The 23,233-nt window shown below is 41.7% G+C and overlaps 1 protein-coding gene across 1 annotated transcript in view; it reads right to left on the bottom strand.

Moving 5' to 3' along the window:
- Nucleotides 1-402: 402 nt before the first annotated feature.
- The window catches only part of COMP (cartilage oligomeric matrix protein), a 93,974-nt gene continuing 71,143 nt past the window's right edge, over nucleotides 403-23,233 (bottom strand). The window contains exons 13-19 of the mRNA XM_069964496.1: nucleotides 21,344-21,537; nucleotides 18,625-18,803; nucleotides 14,837-14,885; nucleotides 11,490-11,686; nucleotides 10,426-10,598; nucleotides 9,468-9,607; nucleotides 403-591 (exon numbers count right to left, since the gene is read on the bottom strand). Coding sequence (XP_069820597.1) covers nucleotides 539-591; nucleotides 9,468-9,607; nucleotides 10,426-10,598; nucleotides 11,490-11,686; nucleotides 14,837-14,885; nucleotides 18,625-18,803; nucleotides 21,344-21,537 — 985 coding nt within the window. The 3' untranslated portion in view covers nucleotides 403-538. The remainder of the gene's footprint in view (nucleotides 592-9,467; nucleotides 9,608-10,425; nucleotides 10,599-11,489; nucleotides 11,687-14,836; nucleotides 14,886-18,624; nucleotides 18,804-21,343; nucleotides 21,538-23,233) is intronic.

Below are 23,233 nucleotides of genomic sequence, written 5' to 3'. Positions count from 1 at the left end.
TTTGCAACCAAAACCAGGAATACACTGTTAAAATTGAGTCGATGGCAGCCATTTAAATGGCAAATAATGTCCATTATTTGCCATTAAATGACACATACCTGTTGCCTTCTGAGATTTATCTTCAGAACTCTGTGCAGTGTTAACTGGCTGATACATTTAATATACTTTTTTTATGTAATTCTATGCCAGGTGTCATGAAAGTGCGATTTCTAGGCAGTTTCTAGGCCTGCCATCAGCTGGAGAGCCACTTACAGAAGGCCCCTGAAAGCTAATACATAGCTCCAAAACCAATGGTTGGGGAACACTGCTCTACTGAGTATTGCTAACCTATGGTTTAAGGTGATGGCGACAGATTAATTAATCCCTATATAAGAGTATGTATTCACAATAAAGATAAAAGAATAAGAATTATACTACTAGTCTTTATTTTTTCTACCAAATGTACGCACACATTTAACTGAGTATTTCAGAAATGAACATATGCAAGCGGCATTAGAAGAGACACTGCGTATTTATCATTTATAAGTAGGCGCCAACTTCATGCATCACTCCTTTGATCTTTAAATGTCTCATAGTCATTCGGTATAGTTTCTGAAAGGTAGAGAAATAAAAGGTTAACAGTATTTACCACACAATAGAGGTTTTTTTAAGACATAGGATGTGCCTTTTTCTTCTTTTCTAATAGTCTGACATTTATTTTGCGTAAATGTAAATGTACACCCCCGAAGCCTGTGCCTTAACGCAAACGGGCGTACATTAACGATTAAAGATGGAGCTGGTGCCACCCCTTACGATCGTCATGATAGGCCGTTGAGTACCTGCCGGCCCATCACGGCGATTACAGTGTTAAAAAAAAAGTTTTCCTGGTTCTTTACCCCTCAGCTAGGTAGCTAAGGGGTGCAGAACAGGTGTGTATAGTGTAGGTGCTCTAAAATCACCTAATCGAGGCATACGGAGCGAAGATTGGCAGTCCCGTGGCGTCCTCTTCTTCCCATCATCTAACTTCGGTTCCCGTCGGTTTCCCGTCGTCTAACTTTCGATATCTTCGGCTCTTCTGGCTCCCCCGTCGTCTGTCTTCGCCAATCTTCGGCAGCTTCGCTCTACTACACCCTAGCGGCTGACAAGTGTATATTAAACACTGATCAGTTGCTTTGGGGTAAAAAGTGTTTTGTTTTGTTTTTATGCGCCCTAACGTCGCTGAGTGCTAATCAGCATCGCACGTAAGTTTTACTTACGTTTAAAAAAAAAAAAAAGGTAAAAAACACTACATTACACATTTACATACCCCATATACTAATCCCCTTATAAAGATGGCCCCCTAGAGTGTTTTCAGTGAAGGAGGCATACGCTATTTTTGCCTTCAACACCGAAACAGCCAGTGAGGATAAATGGGGGGGATCCTTTTTTCCTCCATTCATCCTCATCATCATCATCCAGTAACGTGTCTGGGGGTAGCGTAGCGTATGCTGTCCCCAGACATGTCTTTTTTGCCAGTGCCTTCTCAATAAGAAATCACGGTATAGCGTGAAATTCTACAAACTCTGTGAGAGTACCTCAGTGTACACTTACAGATTTAGGGTACGTGCACACTGCGGAATGGCGACGTATAACCCTTTGTGCATTTTGCAGCTGGCACCCGCTGGTGGACTGATGCAGGCGTGCGCGTCTCCACCCGTGTCATAGACTCCATTCTATGCACCAGAGGATTCAGTCAGCTGTCCAAAGAATGAACGTGGAGGGCGGAATTGCCCGTGCATAGAATGAAGTCTATGACACGTGCGGAGACGCGTGCGCCCGCATCAGTCCGCCGGCAGGTGCCAACTGCGAAATGGGCGACTAGTTATCGGTCGCCATTCCGCAATGTGCACGTACCCTTAAAGTGTATGAAGGAAGGGACACCTGAATCCAGCCCCCAGAATGCCCCCCCCATCCTCGGAGTTGTGGCCCGATCCAAAAATATCAGAAGCAGTAATAGAGCCCTAATATTTAGCAGCCATGGAGCGGACCCAGCGCTTCTGGATATGAAACACCCCCTATTGTACCAGGACAACATTTTCCAGGTGACGTCCCGCACACTGGAAAAGAGGAGACCCCAGAAGAAGTGCAGAGTCTGCCGTAATAGGGGGGTCAGGAAGGACGCCATTTTCCAGTGTGACACCTGTCCTGATCACCCCGCCCTCTGCATAAAGGATTCGCTTCAAGGCATACCACACGTCATTGGAGTTCTACATTTTTTAAATTACTTTGCTTATTCCTATTTCAGGGGTCACGTTGATGCAGGGATTATTCTGATATTATGCCATTATGGAGTCGGGAAGGAATTTTTTCCCTGAGATGAGGCTACTGTCGTCTGCCTCACGAGCGTTTTTTGCTTTCCTCTGGATCAACACAGGTTGAATTTGATGGACACCTGTCATTTTCAACCTTATAAACTAATAATTGGCCTAATACCCCCAAATAAATTAAAAATTGTCCCTTTTCCCAAACTAAATAGGCATGGCCCCCATTCCCATTAGAGGCTTGCTATGTTGCATTTGCACAGCCTCTGTGCTGCCAGGACAGTAGAAACAAGTGACCCCATTCTGGAAAGTACACCCCATAAGGAATCTAACAAGGGGTGCAGCCGGGATATGGCCCCCTGCTCACGAGCACATTTGTGTAGTGAGAATGAAAAATTTTTTATTTTCACACCACATGTTCTATATATGTGCCGATTCCAGTGGGGTTTCATATGCTTACTGCACCCCTTGTTAGATTCCTTGAGGGGTGTAGTTTCCAGAATGGGGTCACTTGTGGGGGGTTTCTACTGTCATTGCAGCATAGGAGCTTTGTAATTGCAACATGACCTCCATCCTCCATTCCAGATTCTAAATGGCGCTCTGCCCCTTTGGTGGCTTGCCCTGTGCTTATATGGCACATTATGTCCACATGTGGGGGGTTTTTGTACTCAAGGGAAATTACCCTACACGTTTTGTGTTCATTTCCTTTTTAAACCCTTGTGGGAATGGAAAGAATCAAGGCTAGACCAACATTTAGTGTAAAAATGTTAAATTTGATCTTGATTTTTTTCATTTTCACAAAGAGTTAAAAGATAAAAAAAAACACAATGTGTAGAGTTATTTCCCCTGAGTATGGAAATACCCCACATGTGCACATAAAGCTCCATGCGGTTGCAGGGTAAGCCTCCAAAGGGAATGAGCGCAATTTGGATTTTAGAGGCTGGATTTGGCTGGATTTCGAGGACCATGTTGCATTTAAAAGGCCCCTGTGTTGCCAAGACAGTTGAAACCCCCCACAAGTGACCCCATTATGGAAACTGCAAACTGCACCCCACAAGAAATGTAACAAGGGGTATAGTGAGCATATGAACCCCACTGGTGATGGGCACAAATGTGGAACAATGTGGCGTGAAAATGAAATAATACATTTTTTACACTATAATGTTGGTGTAGCCTTGAATTTTTTATTTTCACAAGGGGTTAAAAGAAAAAAATACACACAATATGTGTAGAGCAATTTCCCCCGAGTCCGTCAATACCCCACATGTGGACATAAAGCGCCATGTGGGTGCAGGGAAAGCCTCCGAAGGGAAGGAGTGCCATTTAGATTTTGGAGGCTGAATTTGGCCAGAATGGATGATGAACGCCATGATGAACGACAGTGAAAACCCCCCACAAGTGACCCCATTCTGGAAACTACACCCCTCAAGGAATCTAACAAGAGGTGCAGTGAAAATATGGACCTCTTGATAACGACCACATTTGTCCTGTGAAAGAGAAAAAATGAATTTTTTCACTTTCACCTCACATTGTTCCACATTTGTGTCTGTCACCAGTGGGGTCCATATGCTCACTTTACTCCTTGTTAGATTCCTTGAGGGGTGTAGTTTCCAGAATGGGGTCACTTGTGGTGGGTTTCCACTGTTTTGGTCGTATGGGGGCTTTGTATATGTGACATGGCCCTTAAAATCCATTCCAGTCAAATCCAGCTTCCAAAAGCCAATTGGCGCTCCATCCCTTTGGAGGCTCGTGCTGCGCCCGCTTGGCACTTTATGTCCACATGTGGGGTATTTCGGTACTACATTTACTGGAGAAACTGCGCTACAAATTTTGTGTATTATTTTTCTTTCATCCCCTTGTAAAAATTGAAGGCTAGAACAACGTTTTAGTGTAAAAAAAAAAGTATATTTTTCATGCCACATTGTTCTGAAAATCTGTGAAGCACCTGTGGGGTCCAAATGGTCACTGCACTCCTTGTTACATTCCTTGAGGGGTGTAGTTTTCTAAATGGTGTCCCTTTAGGGGTGTTTTTTTTATGTTTTGGCACTTCAGAGCCTCTGACAACCTGAAGTGGTACAGTCAAAAATGACCAAATATAACGGAGGCGTTAAAATTCATTAGGCGCTCCTTTGTATCTGAGGCTTGTGGTTGCGTCAAATAGCGCAATATGGCCACATATGGGGTACTTCTATAAACTGTAGAAATGGGGCAGTAAATATTGGGTTGTATTTATCTACAATATAGTAAGTGAAGACAGAGTAGATGGAGAGCTCGGCCTAGATTATGGAACTGGGGGTGGAGCTACGGGAGGGGTTAGAACAGTCACTAGTGACAAGAGGAAAGGGAATATGGACAAACATATTAAATGTATGTATACTAATGCTCGAAGCCTCACTAATGAAACTGAGGAATTAGAACTCATAATGGTTGAAGAGAAATATGATATAGTGGGGATAAGCGAGACATGGCTGGATGAGAGTTATGACTGGGCTGTTAATATCCAGGGTTATAGTCTATTCAGAAATGACCGTAAAAATAAGAAAGGGGGAGGGGTCTGTCTATATGTTAAATCCTGCCTTAAGCCCATTCTGAGGGAGGATATAAGTGATGATAATGTGGAATCTCTTTGGGTAGAAATAAGGGGAGGGACGAAGAATAATAAAATTCTTATAGGAGTGAGTTATAAACCTCCAAGTATAGTGGAAGAGTCAGAAAATCTTCTTATAAGACAAATAGATGCGTCAGCGAAGCAGGGGGAAGTCATTATTATGGGGGACTTTAACTACCCAAATATAAACTGGAAAGCAGAAACCTGCAGCTCCAGGAAGGGAAGCATGTTTTTGGAAATAGTAAAAGATAATTACCTTTCCCAACTAGTACAGGAACCAACAAGAGGGGGGGGGGGGCACTCCTGGACCTAATCTTAACCAATAGGCCAGACAGAATATAAAAAATAGAGGTGGGGGGTCACCTAGGTAATAGTGACCAAAATATAGTGAGTTTTCAATTATCCTTCAATAAAATAATTAGCAGAGGGGCTACAAAAACATTAAATTTCCGGAAGGCTAATTTCCAAAAACTAAGAAAGGACCTTGGGAATATAGACTGGGACAATGCCTTCAGGAAAAAAAGTACACAAGAGAAATGGGACATATTTAAGAGCATCCTGGGTAAATCATGTGAACAACACATACCATATGGGAATAAGCATAGTAGAAATAAGAGAAATCCAATGTGGTTAACTTCAGCTGTTAGGGGTGCAATAAGTGATAAGAAACAAGCATTCAGACTACTAAAACAAGAAGGTAGTGGGGAATCATTGAGCAACTATAGACAGAAGAATAGAATGTGTAAAAAGCAAATAAAAGAAGCAAAAATAGCAACAGAAAGAAGGATAGCCACAGAAAGTAAAATGAATCCCAAAATGTTCTTCACTTATATAAACAACAAAAGACTTAAAACTGAAAATGTTGGTCCTGCTACAGAGCAGAATCTCCATTTTTGCAGATGATACTAAACTGGGTAAAGTAATCAGCACAGAGAAGGATAATATCATATTACAGAGGGATTTGGAGAAGCTAGAGGCTTGGGCAGTGAAATGGCAAATTAAGTTTAATGTGGATAAATGTAAGGTTATGCACTTGGGCCATAGAAATAATAAATACAGTTATGTGCTAAATAATAAAACACTGGGTAAAACTACTTCCGAAAAGGACCTGGGGGTATTGGTGGACAGTAAACTCAACTTTAGTGATCAGTGCCAGGCAGCAGCTGCCAAGGCTAATAAAATAATGGGATGCATCAAAAGAGGTATAGATGCTAAAGATGAGAACATAGTTTTGCCTCTTTATAAATCACTGGTCAGACTACACATGGAATACTGTGTACAGTTTTGGGCACCGGTATATAAGAAGGACACAGCTGAACTGGAGCAAGTGCAGAGGAAGGCAACAAAGGTCATTAAGGGAATGGGTGGGTTACAGTACCAGGACAGGTTATCAAGCTTGGGGTTATTTATGCTAGAAAAAAGACGTCTTAGGGGCGTTCTGATCACAATGTACAAATATATGAATGGACAGTACAGAGATCTTTGTAGTGGTCTTTTTACTCCTAGGTCTGTAACCATGACAAGGGGGCATCCTCTACGTCTAGAGGAAAGAAGATTTTATCATCAGCATCGACGCGGGTTCTTTACTGTACGAGCGGTAAGACTGTGGAACTCTCTGCCACATAATGTTGTCATGGCCGATTCAATAAATAAGTTCAAGGGAGGCCTTCATGCTTTTCTTAAACAATATAATATCACAAGTTATGGGCATTAGATTTCCGGTGATACGTTAATCCAAGGATTGTTCTGGTTGCCATTGGAGTCGGGGGGAGTTTTTCCCTGTGGTGGGGCGGTTGTCGACTGCCTCGTCGGGTTTTTTGCCTTCCCTGGATCAACACAGTAGGATTTCCCTAGGTTGAACCTGATGGACTCTTGTCTTCTTTCAACCTTATTTACTATGTTACTATGGTAATAGGTTTATAATTATGAAAGATATCGGATTACAATAAAATCTCTGCACAGAAAATTTAAATTTTCAAATTTCTTACACACTTAGCTTTTATTTCTGTGACTGGGGGGTTAAAAAACCTTTCTGGTTGTGCTTTTGTAGAGTTTGGGGGGTACAGTTTCTGAAATGGCATGCTTTGTCGGGCTTTCTAACATATAGTCCCCTCAAATACACTTTAGGCTATGTTCACTCTACGTAAATCTACGGCCATAGCTCTGACCGCAGAACTACAGCCGTAGATTTACGGGGTGGAACACAGCATTATTTGCTATGGAACCCCGGCCGGAGAGTACACACATCATATACGCTCCGGCCAGATCCCATGCAGCGCTGCAAACAACTGACAGGTCCATTATTTGCGGACGGAATTCAATTAATTCCGCCCGCAGAAGGACCTGTCAGTTCACACAGTGTAGCGAGCGGCTCCGGCCGCTTGCTTCCCTGTGTGCTATGGGAAGCTCTGATGCGGGCGCGCGCTGATGCGCCTGCATCAGAGCTCCACGGAGGAAAGATCATCCGGCCGGTACTTAAGTACCGGCCGTGATGATCCGGGCTGAGACCGGCCATTCCGTGACCCGGCCGGAGTCACGGAACGGCCGCTCTCATCCGTAGTGTGAACATAGCCTAAACCTGAACAGGTTCCTAAAAAAATCAGATTTTTAAATTTTACAGAAAATTTGAAAATTGCTGCTAATGTTTTAAGCTCTCTATTGTCTAAAAAAAAATTAAAAATAGTTTAATAAATACTGCCAACATAAGGTAGACATGCTAATGCTATTTAATATATAATTTATGTTGCATAACCATTTTCTGTATAAGCAGAAAAGTTTTAAATTTGGAAAAATGCAATTTTTAAATTATGTTTTTTTTTCATAAAGATTTGTTATAAGTATCGACTCCAATTTACCAAAAATGTAAAGCACAATGTCACGAGAAAACTATCTCATAATCAGCCGGATAGGTAAAAGCATTCCCAATTAATTAATGATAGTATGTAAGCTGATGCATGCGAGCAGGGACCTCACTTCTCATGTATGGATAATTATATGTATATCTCTATAATGTCTATTTTTTTGTCTATGTTATGTACCCCCAGAATTGTAAAGTGCTGCGGAATCTGTTGGCGCTATATAAATAAAAATTATTATTATTATAATAAAGTGACACAGGTCATATTAATAAAAGTTGCCTTGGTCCTTAAAGGACAACTCCCATGTTTTTTTTTTTTTTTTTACCTCTTAACACACATTATAAAGTTTTATATAACACCCCCCCCTTATGCAATTGCTGTCGACCCCGTCCCCTTCTCCTGCCTCCATTTTGTGACGATGTCGTCACAAGCGGGGGGGGCGGGCCTGGTCTTCCTCTCCTTCGCCGTCTTGCTGTAGTATGAATGGGAGCGAAAAGGCTGCAAGCTGGAAGCCATGTGATGCGATCCAGCCAATGAAAAGGCTGTCGGTGTGCATGCGCATCGGCAGCCTTTGCGCTCTTGTTCATTCCATCGGAACCCTGAACTAAAGAAGAACTGAAGACGCGGATGGTGGATGGCAGGGACCGGGGGCATCGGGATTTTCGAATGGCGATCGACTCAGGAGGGATGTAAGTATAGGGTCTGTGTCTGTTTGTTTTTTTTTGTTTTTTTCCTGACGTGGGAGTTGTCCTTTAAGGCCATTTCAGGCCCGGTCCTTAAGGTGTTAAACAGGCATTGTAAAATGAATGATTTATGTGAAGAGGCTGGAATTGGGTGATGAATACATTTTATGCCACTTCTCACCAACCATGGGGCTAAGCACTGCATATGCTGGTTATTAAATGCAAAACATACACTTTTTTGAATTGTATACAATTCCAGGTTGCTTTGTTCTTACTGTAGATTCACTAATTTCTATCTCTGATGATAATACTGTATGTCTGAAAAATTATCTTTTTTGTCTACAAAGTAGTATCAGCGTTTTATAAGGCTCAGTGTCAGTATGAAAGCGACAAATGTTTTTAAATATTTATACTTGTTTTAAAAAATTGTGTAATAGAAAATAAAAAACTATTAAAAAAAAGTGTAACATAAAATCCTAAAAAAAATAAAATTTTCTGATTATTTTGTTTGAATGCATTGCATGTAGTACTTGCCCATTTATTCTGTCATACATGAAAAAAGTACAGTAGGGTCAACATAAATAGGCTATGTTCACACAACGTTTCTTCAACTCCATTTGAAATGACTTCCGTCATTTTAAGTCTAAAATGACAGACGTCATTTAGCTGTCTGACCCCAGTTAGTGCAATGACGACCGTTGGTACATTATTCTAGTTTCGGTGGACTAATTGCCCTTTGGGTGTGTCTTTAATTGAAAGTCCATTGAATTTAATAGTAAAAACAATAAAAAAAGAAAAATTGTGTGAAAAAAAAAATATTGTCCGCTGTTTGCAATAGATGTCTAAAAATAATTGACATGATCATTATTTTGACGTCTGCACAGACAACATCCGTTTTTTTATACATTGTGTGCATTGGACGTACATCATCATTGATTTTAATGCATAGTCTATTATCATGGTTATTATTATGTAAAAGTAGTGGAAACCTTTTTATTTATGTATTCAACTTCCTATGAAAAGATATATGCCAACTTACCATTACAACGGTATCTCAGGTTAGACCAAATGATATTTTCCTGGGAAAAACAGAAGACTCCAAGGCGTCCACCCCTCATAGTGGTGTCCAGTATAACCCCAGAATCTGCTACCAGTTCTGGACCTTCAAAAAATTTTACCCTGGAAGACAATATTCATTGTCATTAGACTGAAAGCTGACTCACTGCTTCCTAATAGCAGTTTTAATGAAGATTACACCAAGTTATGCAAGAGCCAATGCTTGCAGTGACTGGTAATAATCTATCTTACTATCATAAATACTGCATCTTTACTACCTAAGTTGAAGGGTTCTGGCACTATGGTGTTTTAATTTACATTAAATAATGAATTGCTAACAGAGGCAATCAAAGTTCTTGCCTGTTTAATTGGTAAATGGAATAGCACAGATCCTTGTGGTATTCTGTGCAAAAAAAGAGTGAAACTAGCCAAACCTATGCCCTTTTGTACAATCAGCAATGGAGATGTAGTAAAATGCAGTGCTGCTGCATGATTGTAACAGAATGTTCCCCATCTGGATAGATTGGCCCAGATTTATCAAGTTGCCCACATGGTCTGGTTTTTCAAACAACAATCAACAGCTTCTCAGTTTATATATCTTAACGTGCCCTTGTAAAATGAGGGTTTGAGGAGAAGGATTCAGAGAGCTTTATAAATCTAGATCAATCTGTATAATAATGTTATTTAATAGTGAAAAATTCTTGTACATTTAACTATGTTTATATAAATGGGGTTGGCAGCAGTCACAACTGCCAGAAGAGAAATATATTTGTCTGCTCTTCTCCTCTAAACTCTGCTTTCCATCGCTCTACTGCCACAAATGCTGCACATCCTAGTTTCCTGCTACTAAGTTAACTTAATAGAGTAATAGAGAATAAATATATACATATATATATATATATATATATATATATATATATATATATATATATGTATAGTACCTGATGTATCCTACTGATGGCCTATGTTGCAGGAACCAACGGTATGATGTCTTATCTTTCCATCCTACATTTCTGGGATCCTTCCATAACAGTTTGACTTGGTTAGCTGAGTCACCTGTGTGCCACAATGAGTTTCGGAGATGTTCCCCAGGTCCAGTTGTTGATTTGACAGCCTGTTATTAAATAATAATCTGTGTAAATTTCTTGTGTGGTTATGGGAAGGTTAAATTTTGTAATTAAAAATACATGGACCAAACATTGTTTAGTTTATCTCAAAAGGACATCGCTGCCATAGGTTACACCACAGATTTTGCCTTTATTTGTGTTTGTTTTAAGGCTAATAAGTGTTACTTTTCTTTCTTTTTTTTTTTTTTTTTTTTTATCAAAAGTAAAATCTATGATATAAATATTAATATGTTAGAGGCTGGAAAAAAGACACAAGTAATGTCCATCAAATTAAATTCTCTGTACCCACAAATCCCAGTTGTTTCAGAGGAAGGTAAAAAAAAAAAAAACAACATCATTGAAAAGCATACACTAATTTGCCATAAGTGTATGTCACGCTATTAAGCTTGAAATTATAAGCAGAGTTTGCGCCACAGACTCCGCTTCAAGTTCCGCCTGTTCCATTAATGTTATTTCTCAAGTGCAATCCAAAACCAGAAGTGAATTCAAATAGAATGGAAAATCTAAAGAAAGAACTTTGAATTTCTTTTTCCTGTTGGCACCTCCCAGATGACTAGTTCCTGATTCTCCCCCTGCCTCAAGCACCAGGATAAAAGATATTTTCCCACTATCTACAGTTTTGGGTAAACAAACCACACATACGGCAGGGGAGTTGTGAAGGAGTGCTGTTTACTGCATCTAGGAGCTTTATCAGCACAATCATGCTTTTTGGATCCCTTAGAGACCTATGTAGTAGATGCAGAAGACATGGAGGTATGATTATGTTTTTCAAAACCTAAATACCAGCTTATTACTTTTGTGACTGTATTTTAATCTTGGTATCTACAACGCTCGCCCAGAATCTCTTTAAAATAGATGTTATAATTCTTTTATTTTACCTTTAGCTGAATGCCAGGTTCTGCCACTGCTCTGAAGGGGTTTGCCTGCCAATATGTTTGTTCCATCTGTTTCCACATCACAGCATAGAAACTAGAGCTGTCCTGATAGCCAAATATAAATCCAGCGTAATCATCATCTGTTTCGGTGTTAACATGAAAGGTCCCTTCAAAGTCCACTCCATTAAATGCTGTGTACCCTAAACACAGTAGAAACACAATGCTATGTCATCTTCCTTTATAGGAATATATCTGGTTTACATCAGAGTGCAGTCAGCCTCCTTGGTAAAAAATAAAATAAAATAAAAAAAAATAACATGCAGTTTTTGGTAGAAAATAATACCACTGTGTGTACATCTAACCCAACAATTAAGATTTTCTAATTGTGTTGGTGCCAAAGACGAAAGATGAAAATGACACTTTTCCAATTTTCTTGTCTTAGGGTGATTTAGAGGTCATAGTAATATTCCTAATGGTCTAGAGTAGTTTATTTTACCATTGGCCTATGATAATGTAGCAGTTCATGGTAATACCTGGGTTAATACTGATTAAACTGAACGATTATCTGCTAAATAAGGCAAATGTCTCCCTATTTAATAGAGGCAGCGATCAGCTGGCGAGCCAGTGAATGCTCATTCATCAGTGGATTGCAGTCTTTAAACATGTCAAAGTTTCTCATATTCATTTGTACTACTGATTTAATGTGGAGAGTAGAAGCAGCACATGTTTTATAGAAAAATACATTTCTTAAAAAGTCTTTTTTTTGCTAGGTTTACATCTGTATAATGGAACAAACAGAAATGGAGAGTTGACTTGGTGCTGAGTGTCTAGAACCTGGATATTTGTACACTTAACAGCTGTGAGGACTGAAAGTATCACTTACACCTAGGAGGGGGAAGTGTGGCTCATACTCTCCCCCAGGCCTGGATCTCCTTGATCTAACCGAACTCCTGGAATACAGGCCTCCGCTCCTCCAGTCTTGTCCTACTCCACGCTAGCAATCTCACATCCGGGCGTTGTACATGCCAGGATCCTCTGTATTTTCATTTCAACTTAAGTAGGTAACAAATGTAGCAGCCTTCTTTCACATAAAAAAATATTTATTGCCTTTGTATCCCACGCATGTCGAGGGAAACTCAGGAAGGGGAGATCCAACACGCGTGGGAATGAAAATCTAACGTTGAAATGAAAATAGAGAGGATCCTGTACGCGGCATGTACAACGCCTAACTGAGTTACAATCCCCTCCTAGGTGTGAATAATACTTTCAAGCCTTATAGCCATTAAGGGGGACATTTATTAAGTCCGGCGTTTTCTGCGCCGGACTTAAAAATGCCCCCGCAGCTCGGCGCTACGGGGATTTATGTAGAGGTGGACTGCCTCCACATAAATCCCGTGCGCGCCGGTGCGCACAGCCGAAAACCTACGCCAGTTGAGGACTGGAGTAGGTTTTCGGCATAACTTTAACAGAAAAAAATAATGAATCGCGCGGACTATGAGTCCGCGCCCCCGTTCCGCCCCCTCCACATCCCCTCCCCCCCCCCGGCGTACCCGTCAGAAAGTGCCGTTTTGCGAATATTTTATTTGCAAAATGGCCGTTTTGTGAATAAAATATTTGCAAAACGGCACTTTCCGCCGAAAATCAAAGATATGCCAAATCATACATGTCCCCCTAAGTGTACAAGTATCCTGGTTGTAGATACTTGTTCCATTGTATTGCTATACCAGAGAAAGAGTCATGTTATCCTCAGTGGACCTGAGGAGAGATATCATTTGGGTATGCAGTAGCAGGGAGTGGTGATCATTCACCACTCACCAAGTGTAAGTGGTTATTTATTTATTTATTTTTTCATTACTTCACATTGGAAGGAACAGTACGCCTCCCAATTAATTATTTTTTTGCCTTTTTCAACAGAATTTCAAGTTTACATCTGTGCAGTTTTTATTGTTCTGCTCTGTCACAGCGACTTCACCTTTTTAGAATCGGTCAAATATCCATCATAGTGTCCAGCAAATTGTTATATGGGACACAGCACGCTGTTCAACATGGTACCTATAGCTTATCCGTCCATGTAGCAGAAAATATGCAATCTTCATTTTCTTTGTGTAACCAAATGTCAAAAATGGTTGTGGTTTTCTGGCCATACCGCATTCTGCCACTCCGCCTCCTTGATTCCTCCTGCCTCTTCCTTTTGAATATTAGTGTACACTGCTGAGCTCCCTACATGGATTAAAAAACTATAGGTACCATGTTGAATTGGGTGCTTTCAAGAGAATGATGGTTGAACTCAGGGAAACTGCAGAGACACCATGAAGTGTCTCTTAATGTCAGTGAGCTAGCCAGGCCTTCCTCTGGGAAGGAACAGTCAAGCCAAGGGGGGTCCCCAGTCAAAGAGACCACCTTCCAACAAGCCACAATCAAAAATGACAGGACTTTTTGGGATATTAGAGGAGGATTCTGGCTAATGGGAGCAAAGCCTAGTAAGTGCATTCAAGAAAATGATGGTTGACCTCAGGTAGAGAAACCAAAACACTGCAGAGACACCATCACGTGTTTGTCAACGTCATTGAATCTAGGAACATTGCCCCTGGACGATCAATAATAATAAGCAAAAATTCTGTGGTTTCAAGGTATTTGGCTTGGTTGTTCCTTCCCGGAGGAAGGTCTGGCTAGCTCACTGACGCTGAGAAACACTTGATAGTGTCTCCGCAGTAATTTTTGTATAATTTGCAATATTCTCAGATTCACTGATGTTGAGAAACATGTGATGGTGTCTGCCAACCATCATTCTCTTAAGAATACTTCCCCCTTTTTTTTTCTTTGCAGAGCTGCAAATACAGATGTAATACCGATTTTTTTTTTGGACTACAATCAATGCAAAGCATTTGTGTGAAGGAGGCCTAAGGGTGTCTATTCTCATTTACAAGCCTGCACACTAGCATCACTCCCTCTGCCACCAAAGGCTCCAGTGTGTAATATATAAACAGTGTCGGACTGGGGTATCTGGGGCCCCCCAGAGGAAATGATCCTGAGGGCCCACCAATAAAGAACCAGTGAGAAACAACATGTCAGTGAGGGTTTGTGCAGTTTCTAAAGCTGGGGGCCCACCAGTGGATTCTCTGGGCCTCTGGTGGGCCAGTCTGACATTGCATACTAATATGCGAAAAATCGAAATACAAAATTATTTATTTTTAATCATTCCAAATGCAAAATTATGTTTTTCCCAGTCTAACAGAGGACTGTCAGCCCAAATATAAATATAATGCAAATTGACAAACTATTGCCCCGATATATTAACTTGTTATATTATCAAATGGCCAGAAATATATGTTAAAAAAACCAAGCCTTACCAACAGCTAGACCTGGATCGCTATTCATTGTCTGGACAATCTCCATGCCCTGGAAAATGGAAACATTTAACAAACTCCTGCTAGATATTAATACCTATTATAAGCAAGCTTTTTAGAACATGTCAGTGTAACAAGTACTTTTACAAATAAATTACAAGAAAATACATTATGAGGGCTGATAAAGATGAAGCGAGCACAAAATAAATGTTGGTGCCTGTACCAGTAGATGTCTGTACTAGTGTCTGTGCCAGTTTAACAGTTCCATTTAATAAAAGGATTTTTAATTCGCTATAAAAATCCCATCTGTGTTGCCTGAGAACGAAGAGGAACGAGAAAATTTTCTTACCTGTAATTTTGCTTTCCTCGAGTCCAAAGGCAGCACACCTATACCCACCCAATGTCAGGAACCGGACAGCAGGACAAGACAACACAGTGAGCCCTAAGCTCAGCCCCGCCCACTGTCCTCTACCTATTTGCCACAATCCGCCCTAAGATGGCGGCGAGCAACTGGGCGTCAGTCCCTGCACTGGCTAGGTGGGACACAAGGACAAGACAGACAGACAAAACACAATAAAGAATGGTCGACAGTCCGGGTCACAACAATCGGGCAGCAAAAGTATAAAATCACAGTCCAAAGGCAAGGTAAAAAAACAGGCAGTATGGTCAGGGGCAGGCAGCAAGCAGGAAAGGACAGAAATACAAAGCAGAGTCAGAATAAACAGAGCAAGAATAGCAAACACAGAACCAGGCAGAGACAAGCTCAATATCCGGCAAAGATATCCCAGACTGAGGTAGTTATATAGGAGGCCAGGGTTCTGATCCAGAACATAATTGGACCATCCCCCTGAACTCCAAGCACAGACAGCTGAGAACAAAACAGATCCACTGGCAGGAAGACCTGTCAGTCACAGCAGAACCAAAACACAGATTAACCCTGACATGGCCAGACAGAACTCAGCAGGTGAAGTCGGGTGTGTCTCTCAAGGTGAGCAAATAACAAGTGTTCACACACTACAAAACAAAACACAGAAACAGAATGCAAGAAAATCAGCACCTTCTCGGCCGCACAGCATGAGCAGAGGGACGCATGACGCTCCGCAAAGATACCATCCTGACAGTACCCCCCCTTTTATGAGGGGCCTTAGGACCCTCACCAGACGAACCAGACCTGGGAGGAAACGGACCTCTTACAATACATGTCTCAACATCGCTAGAGATCTCATCGTCCGTCTCCCATTCATCAGAATCAGACTCCAAGTGATGGACAACTGGTCTCCTGACAGATCTCCCATAACCGCTCAAATCGGTACCAGACACAGAGCCAATTTCAGCATTACATGAAGACACAGATATGGCACAATAACCAGGATATACAGAGCCAATTTCCACCTTACACAAATCAGCAGACTTGGTATCCTCGGCGGGACACACACTAACTACACCCACCTGGGCGCCCAGATGACCCTCCTGGTAGTCACCTGGACGCTGATGATCTGGCCTCGAGGGACGCTTGGCACAAAAGCTGATGTAGTGTCCACTTTCGCCACAATAAAAACAGAGTCCATTCCTTCTTCTGTGTTCTTTGCGGGCCAGGGATCTATTAATTTTGCCCAGTTCCGGAGGTTCCTCCAGGGTGACCAGAGGACAAGTTATAGAAGGCAAAGGTTTAGAGGGGACAGAGGAAGGAACATCAATGACACAGGGGTGGTCATGGCATGGTCTATTTTCATTATGATCCCTTAGCGTGCGATTGATAAAAATCGCCAGGGAAATGGCCTCTTCAAAGGAGCTAGGGGTGGGGTGACTAACCCAAGCTTCTTTAAATGTCAGATATGTGTTCAGGTCCCCTGCACACTTGTCAGGCTCCTTGAGCGTGACCACTGGGGTGGCAGGAGTGGTAGCTGGTAGCTGCTGGGCTAATAACTGAACTTGCTTGGCCAGCTCAGAAACGAGGGCCGCAAGACCCTCAAAGTGGGCAGACAACTCCTGTGCTGAGTCCATACTAGCCTCAGGTAAGGAGTAAAAAATTTTTAGGCCGGATATTCTGTCAGGAACCGGACAGCAGGACAAGACAACACAGTGAGCCCTAAGCTCAGCCCCGCCCACTGTCCTCTACCTATTTGCCCCAATCCGCCCTAAGATGGCGGCGAGCAACTGGGCGTCAGTCCCTGCACTGGCTAGGTGGGACACAAGGACAAGACAGACAGACAAAACACAATAAAGAATGGTCGACAGTCCGGGTCACAACAAACAAAGCAGAGTCAGAATAAACAGAGCAAGAATAGCAAACACAGAACCAGGCAGAGACAAGCTCAATATCCGGCAAAGATATCCCAGACTGAGGTAGTTATATAGGAGGCCAGGGTTCTGATCCAGAACATAATTGGACCATCCCCCTGAACTCCAAGCACAGACAGCTGAGAACAAAACAGATCCACTGGCAGGAAGACCTGTCAGTCACAGCAGAACCAAAACACAGATTAACTCTGACATGGCCAGACAGAACTCAGCAGGTAAAGTCGGGTGTGTCTCTCAAGGTGAGCAAATAACCAGTGTTCACACACTACAAAACAAAACACAGAAACAGAATGCAAGAAAATCAGCACCTTCTCGGCCGCACAGCATGAGCAGAGGGACGCATGACGCTCCGCAAAGATACCATCCTGACACCCAATTATCTATTTTTATTGATTTGTCTATATTTAAAACACATGTGAGAGCTGTAGGGGTGTGTTCTTATAGGCCTTTAATTAAACATTCTACTTTCTTGATTGCTATGCTAGGTGGACAGTCCTAGGGTGGAAGAAGAGATTCCCACAGCATCCAAGGTGAAAAAGGTGTGTTTATTCACACAAAATGCACGTTTCGGCCTCCTGGCCTTTGTCAAGCATGCTTGACAAAGACCAGGAGGCCGCAACGTTGCATTTTCTGCACTCTGATGTGTGAATAAACACACCTTTTTCACCTTGGATGCTGTGGGAATCTCTTCTTCTGTAGTGGATGGCGCTCATACCAAGAATTGTGAGCCTACCTGCGTGCATCCTATTTTTTCTATTTTTGGTCATAATCGGAGTATCTCCAAGGTGCTGTTGGATTTTTTATTTTTTGGTACTAGGGTGGAGTCTGGGGGACAGAATATCCCATCTGTGCTGCCTTCAGACTCGAGGAAAGCAAAATTACAGGTAAGAAAATTTTCTCTTAAATGACACAAAGGTGAGTAATGTTACAGAAAAATCTAAAAGTGCCAGAATCGAAGGGGTTAAAGATCAGCTGCTTTTAGCAATTCTTTACATTTGTGTTAATATAGTTGATCCATTTTTTTGTTGTTTGTTGTTTTTCTTTACTTTTTTAGATAATATACTAGTGATTTCTGTTTTTTCCCCATACAAGAGCCTTTTTCTTATTTCATAGAGCCTAATAGGACATATTTTGGTAACTTTGCCAAAAATAAAGAGTAACAACTATATATTGATATATAGTTGGTATAATATCATATTTTGAATAATCATGATAGTGCCCTAGGAAGACTATTGCAGGGTGCTGATACTACAGTAGGGGACCTAATGATACCAATAAAAACTATAGTTCATTTACAAAAACAAGCCCTTATAAAAATGTGTGTCTTGGAATATGGCAACATAATTTTTTCGGCCTGCATTAGAAATAAAGGTAACATTATTTAAGTCACATAAAATAAAAAAACTTGTGGCTTTTAGGATGAAGTAGTGGGGGGAAAAAAGCAAAAAGCAAAAAATATATATAAATATATTTACATTTCAACTAAATACCTCATTTAAAACAATCCAATTTGGATCAATTTGGGCATCTCCCTCTGGGTCAAGTACGACAGTCTGGTAAGCTCTGAAGTCTGTAAGAGTAATTTCTGCATTGTCTGGACAGACATCAACTTTGTCAATCACCATATCTCTGTCAAAATCTCCTTCACATGCATTTCCAATACCATTTCCTGAAGAAGAAAAAACACAAAAATGGTATCCATGGAAATTCTTTGCATTCTAATATTTCATTCACATCAAAATGCAAGCAATGGGACCTGCTCTTTTTTAATTTGGCAATTTTGTTGAACCAAGTACAAGTGACTAAAATGCTGAGGCTGTCTTTTTAACATTTGCATTATTTGTTTGCATAATCAGCTAAATTGTGTGTCTGTTCTGTAATGTGATCAGTATTACCAGGTGTATCATTTTAATTATAATAAAGAGACTGTTACTAAGGGTCCATTTACACAGAAAGATTATCTGCCAAAGATTTGAAGCCAAAGCCAGAAACAGACTATAAACAGAGATCAGGTCATAAAGGAAAGCCTGAAATTTTTCCTCTTTTCAAATCCATTCCTGGCTTTGGCTTAAAATTTTTGGCAGATAAATCTGTCAGATAATCTCTCTGTGTAAATGGACCCTAATGCTAAGTTTACACGGAGCGATTATTGGGCGAATTTTCGCGATAACGATCGAATTCGAATGATAATCGTACGTGTTAACGCGACAGCACTGATTGGCTGAAGAGTGGATCCGGGAATTTCAAACGGCTCCCCTTCAGCCAATCAGTGCTGCCTTGCATTGATTGGCTGAAGAGGGGAGCCGGTAATTTTAAACGGCTCCCCTTCAGCCAATCAGTGCTGAAGAGGAGCACTTATTGGCTGAAGAGGAGCCGTTTGAAATTCCCGGCTCATCCCTTCAGCCAATCAATGCGCTGAAGAGGGGAGCCGGGGATGTCGGAAGACCTGCTGCACGGAGCAGGTAACGTATGCTCTTGGCCGCGGCGGTGGGGGCGATCGGAGCGGCGGCGGGGGGGCAATCGGAACGGTGGCGGGGGGGGGGCCACGACGATCGGAGCGGCGGGGGGGGGGGATCGGAGCGGCGGCCGGGGTGGTGATCGGATAGGCGGGGGTGGCGATCGGGGTGACGCAGGGGGCTGCACTTGAGCGGGGGGGCGGGCTGCGGGTGGGCAGGGCTGCGGGCGCTGATCGTTATAAAAAAAAATCGTTACTTCGAAATCGTTAATCTTGCGATCGGGCCAATAATCGCCTTGTGTAAACTTAGCATTAGGCTGTGTTAACACAAAGCATTTAAAGGGGTAGTGCGGCGCTAAAAAATTATTCACAAAATAACACACATTACAAAGTTATACAACTTTTTAATGTATGTTATGTCTGTGAATCGCCTCCTTCCCCGTGTCCCACCACCCCCCCACGTGTACCCGGAAGTGTGGTGCATTATACATACCTGATCCGTGTCGCGCCGTCTGCCATCTTGTGCCAGGACGTCATCTTCGGACGGCCGGCAGAACCGCTCTGACCGTCCCTAGTGCCGGCCACCATCTGCAGCGTCATCAGATGCTCAGCCGCGATTGGCTGAGCATAACTGTGCTCAGCCAATCGCAGCTGAGCAGCTCATGACGCGTGCTACGTCATCAGCTGCTCAGCCAAGATTTGCTGAGCCTTACTGTGCTCAGCCAATCGCAGCTGAGCATCTGATGACGCTGCAGAGGGCACACGGGTGCCCGTGCGGGGGTGGTGGGACACGGGAAAGTAGGCGATTCACAGACATAGCATACATTACAAAGTTGTATATCTATGTAATGTGTGTTATTTTGTGAATAATTTCTTAGCGCCGCACTACCCCTTTAATTAGCACTATTTTGCTGCAAATTGCATGAGGATGCTGGAGAGGATGATGGCAGAGGGATGCTCAGTGTCCCTCCAGTGCCCTGTGTCCCTCAGTGTCCCCCTGCCATCATCCTCTCCTGCAGCCACAGCCCGCACAGCTCTGGGATTCGGGTCATGACATCGCCATGTTATCCAGGAAGTGAAGCCTTGATGCAGTAGTAAGTGCAGGGAAAAAATCGCTTTATAAGCATTTCCCGTAATAAGTGTATATTGGTGATTTGTATAACTTTTGGTGGACAATACAATACTCTAATAAAAATGTTCACTGGACTTTGCCTTTAAGTTATTTCAATGCATTTTCTCTGCTGTTCTTAAACATAAATGTGGAATCCTGGCAGCACTGCACAGCTACCATGGGAGAAATGGGGTGTGGTTTCACTGTGTTCAGAACATCTCTATATAAATCTCATGTGCACCAGACCTCCCTATGCGCGCACAGTGAAATCTACACCAGCTCAGAGCTGGCTTAGATTTCACTAACTTAGATTTTCACTGAGCCAACGTAAATTGTTCTAAATGCACACAGAGGGGCACAGCCTTTGCATGTAACCATACCCACTTACCCACCCTCTTTCCAGCTCTCTGGCAAAAGCGGTTGCATACAAGCTATGCAAATATTTCCCTTTGCACCGCTTGACCGCCATGGTAAATCTTACCCTTAGATAATCTTAAATGCAAAAGGTTTCTTCACCCTATATGAGAAGATCTGTACTATGAATAAGAAGTTATTGTTTTGGCCAGTTTCGGATTTTAAACTGGGGGGCTAATTGATACTGCTGATACTACATAATATTAAAAACAGTAAAATTGAAAAATACCATCAGAATCAGCTTGGTCTGGATTAGGTACAATTCTGCAATTATCCGGTCCAGGTGGTGCTGTATCAGGAATTCCATCATTATCATCATCGTCATCACACTCATCTCCTATGCCATCCTTGTCTGTATCCAATTGTGAGCTATTAATGTCTGATGGACAGTTATCCCTTGTGTCCTGATGGCCATCTCCATCTCTAGTTCAGCATAAATACAAAAGAAAATGGGTTTTCCCAGTGTATAGAACTCTATTATTTTTCAACATATCAAACTCATTTTTGTATCTGTAGATACAATTTTTATCAATGTATCAAAATAGCTAACAGCTGTCTCTAGCAGTTTGGAACCTGGATTGCAGCTGACAGAGTTAGCTTTAACCTTTGACCCCTTCCCACTCCAGGGCATACAGGTGGAAACAGAAGCAGAGTCCACCTGATCACAGGTGGAAGCCAGCTGTCAATCACTGCTTAATTAAAAAGACCATACATAATTGGTATTGCCAAATTAATATTGACAAGTAATATTAAATTATTATGTTATTGGGAAACATTGTAAAAAAATAAACTGGATATTATAAATTGGATATCCCCATAAACATAGTGACCTGCAGAATAAATATAACATGTCATTTATACCGCACGGTGAACCGCAATAAAAAAAAAAATTAAGAATTACTCTTTGCTCCATCTTGTATCCTAAAAAATTTTGTAAAATCTGATCAAAAAGTCATACGTACAGATGTAGCCAGGCTTACCATGAGTTGTAGCCAGGGTTAACTTAATCCCTGACGCAACAATTGTGTCAGGGAGCTATGTTAAGTGAATTAGAAAGTTGAGTTAAATGCGTTACTGTGATCAAGTTAACCCTGGCTACAACTCATGGTAAGCCTGGCTACAGTACATCTTTACCTCAAAATTGTACCAATAAAAGCTACAGCTCAGTCCACCAAAACTAAAAACAATACACACACATTCCCTCTGAGAATGGAGCCGCTTCATTCACCACCTATTGGACTGCTGAAGTTACACTCAGATCCCTGTTCTTGTGACAGTGGGGACCCCCACTTATCTGTTGTAGCCTTGGCATAATGCCTTGCTGCATGCAGAAGGCCAAAATAGGCAGCAGAATCCAGCCAAATTCTATGTTCCCACACAGTTTTTTTGCTCAGTTGTTTGCAACCAAAGCCAGAAGTGGAAACACACTGGTAACACAGTGTTCACAGACTGTTGAAATTTAATGGATGGCTGCCCATTTAACGGCAAATAATAGTCGTTATTTTAAAACAGTGGCCATTGTTTTGACTGCTGATTTTGGTGCGAAGTTTGCCCAAGCATATACCACCAAAAACTGTCTTTCCCTGATACAGTTAATACCTAAATATATTAGGTGTAAGTCTCTAGTGGTAGAAGTGGGGTGTAACATATGCTGCACAGAAATAGTAAACCTGTAGAAAAATTGCAATTCTCACTGTGCTGATTCTCATTAAATTCTGGAAGACATCAGTTGGTGTGGGTTTAAAACCGTTACACCCACCTTAAATGAATTCCTTGTGGGGTGTACATTACAAATGAATGTCACTTGTTCCCATTCCCACTGTACTGGTACCTCAGAGGCTGTACATATGCGACATAACCAGTCGCATATGTAACAACCAAAAATAATGCTCCTCCCCTTCTAAGTCCGAAAGGTAGTTTATGGTCACGTGTGGACTGAGGAGAAATTGCGTAGCAAATTTTGTGGGGGCATATACCCTATGTCTCTTGTCAAAAAAGGTAATTTCGGGATAAATTCTTAGAATGTTCTTCAAACACCTATAAGGTCTAAATTCTAATTACATCACTAAATGAATTCTCTAATGGTGTGTTTACACAAACAGATTTATCTGACAGATCT

This window comes from Dendropsophus ebraccatus, chromosome 3 (assembly GCF_027789765.1).
Source record: "Dendropsophus ebraccatus isolate aDenEbr1 chromosome 3, aDenEbr1.pat, whole genome shotgun sequence".
NCBI lineage: Eukaryota > Metazoa > Chordata > Amphibia > Anura > Hylidae > Dendropsophus > Dendropsophus ebraccatus.
The sequence above is the reverse complement of the archived record's forward strand: the minus strand, read 5'-3'. Positions and strand labels throughout refer to the sequence as shown.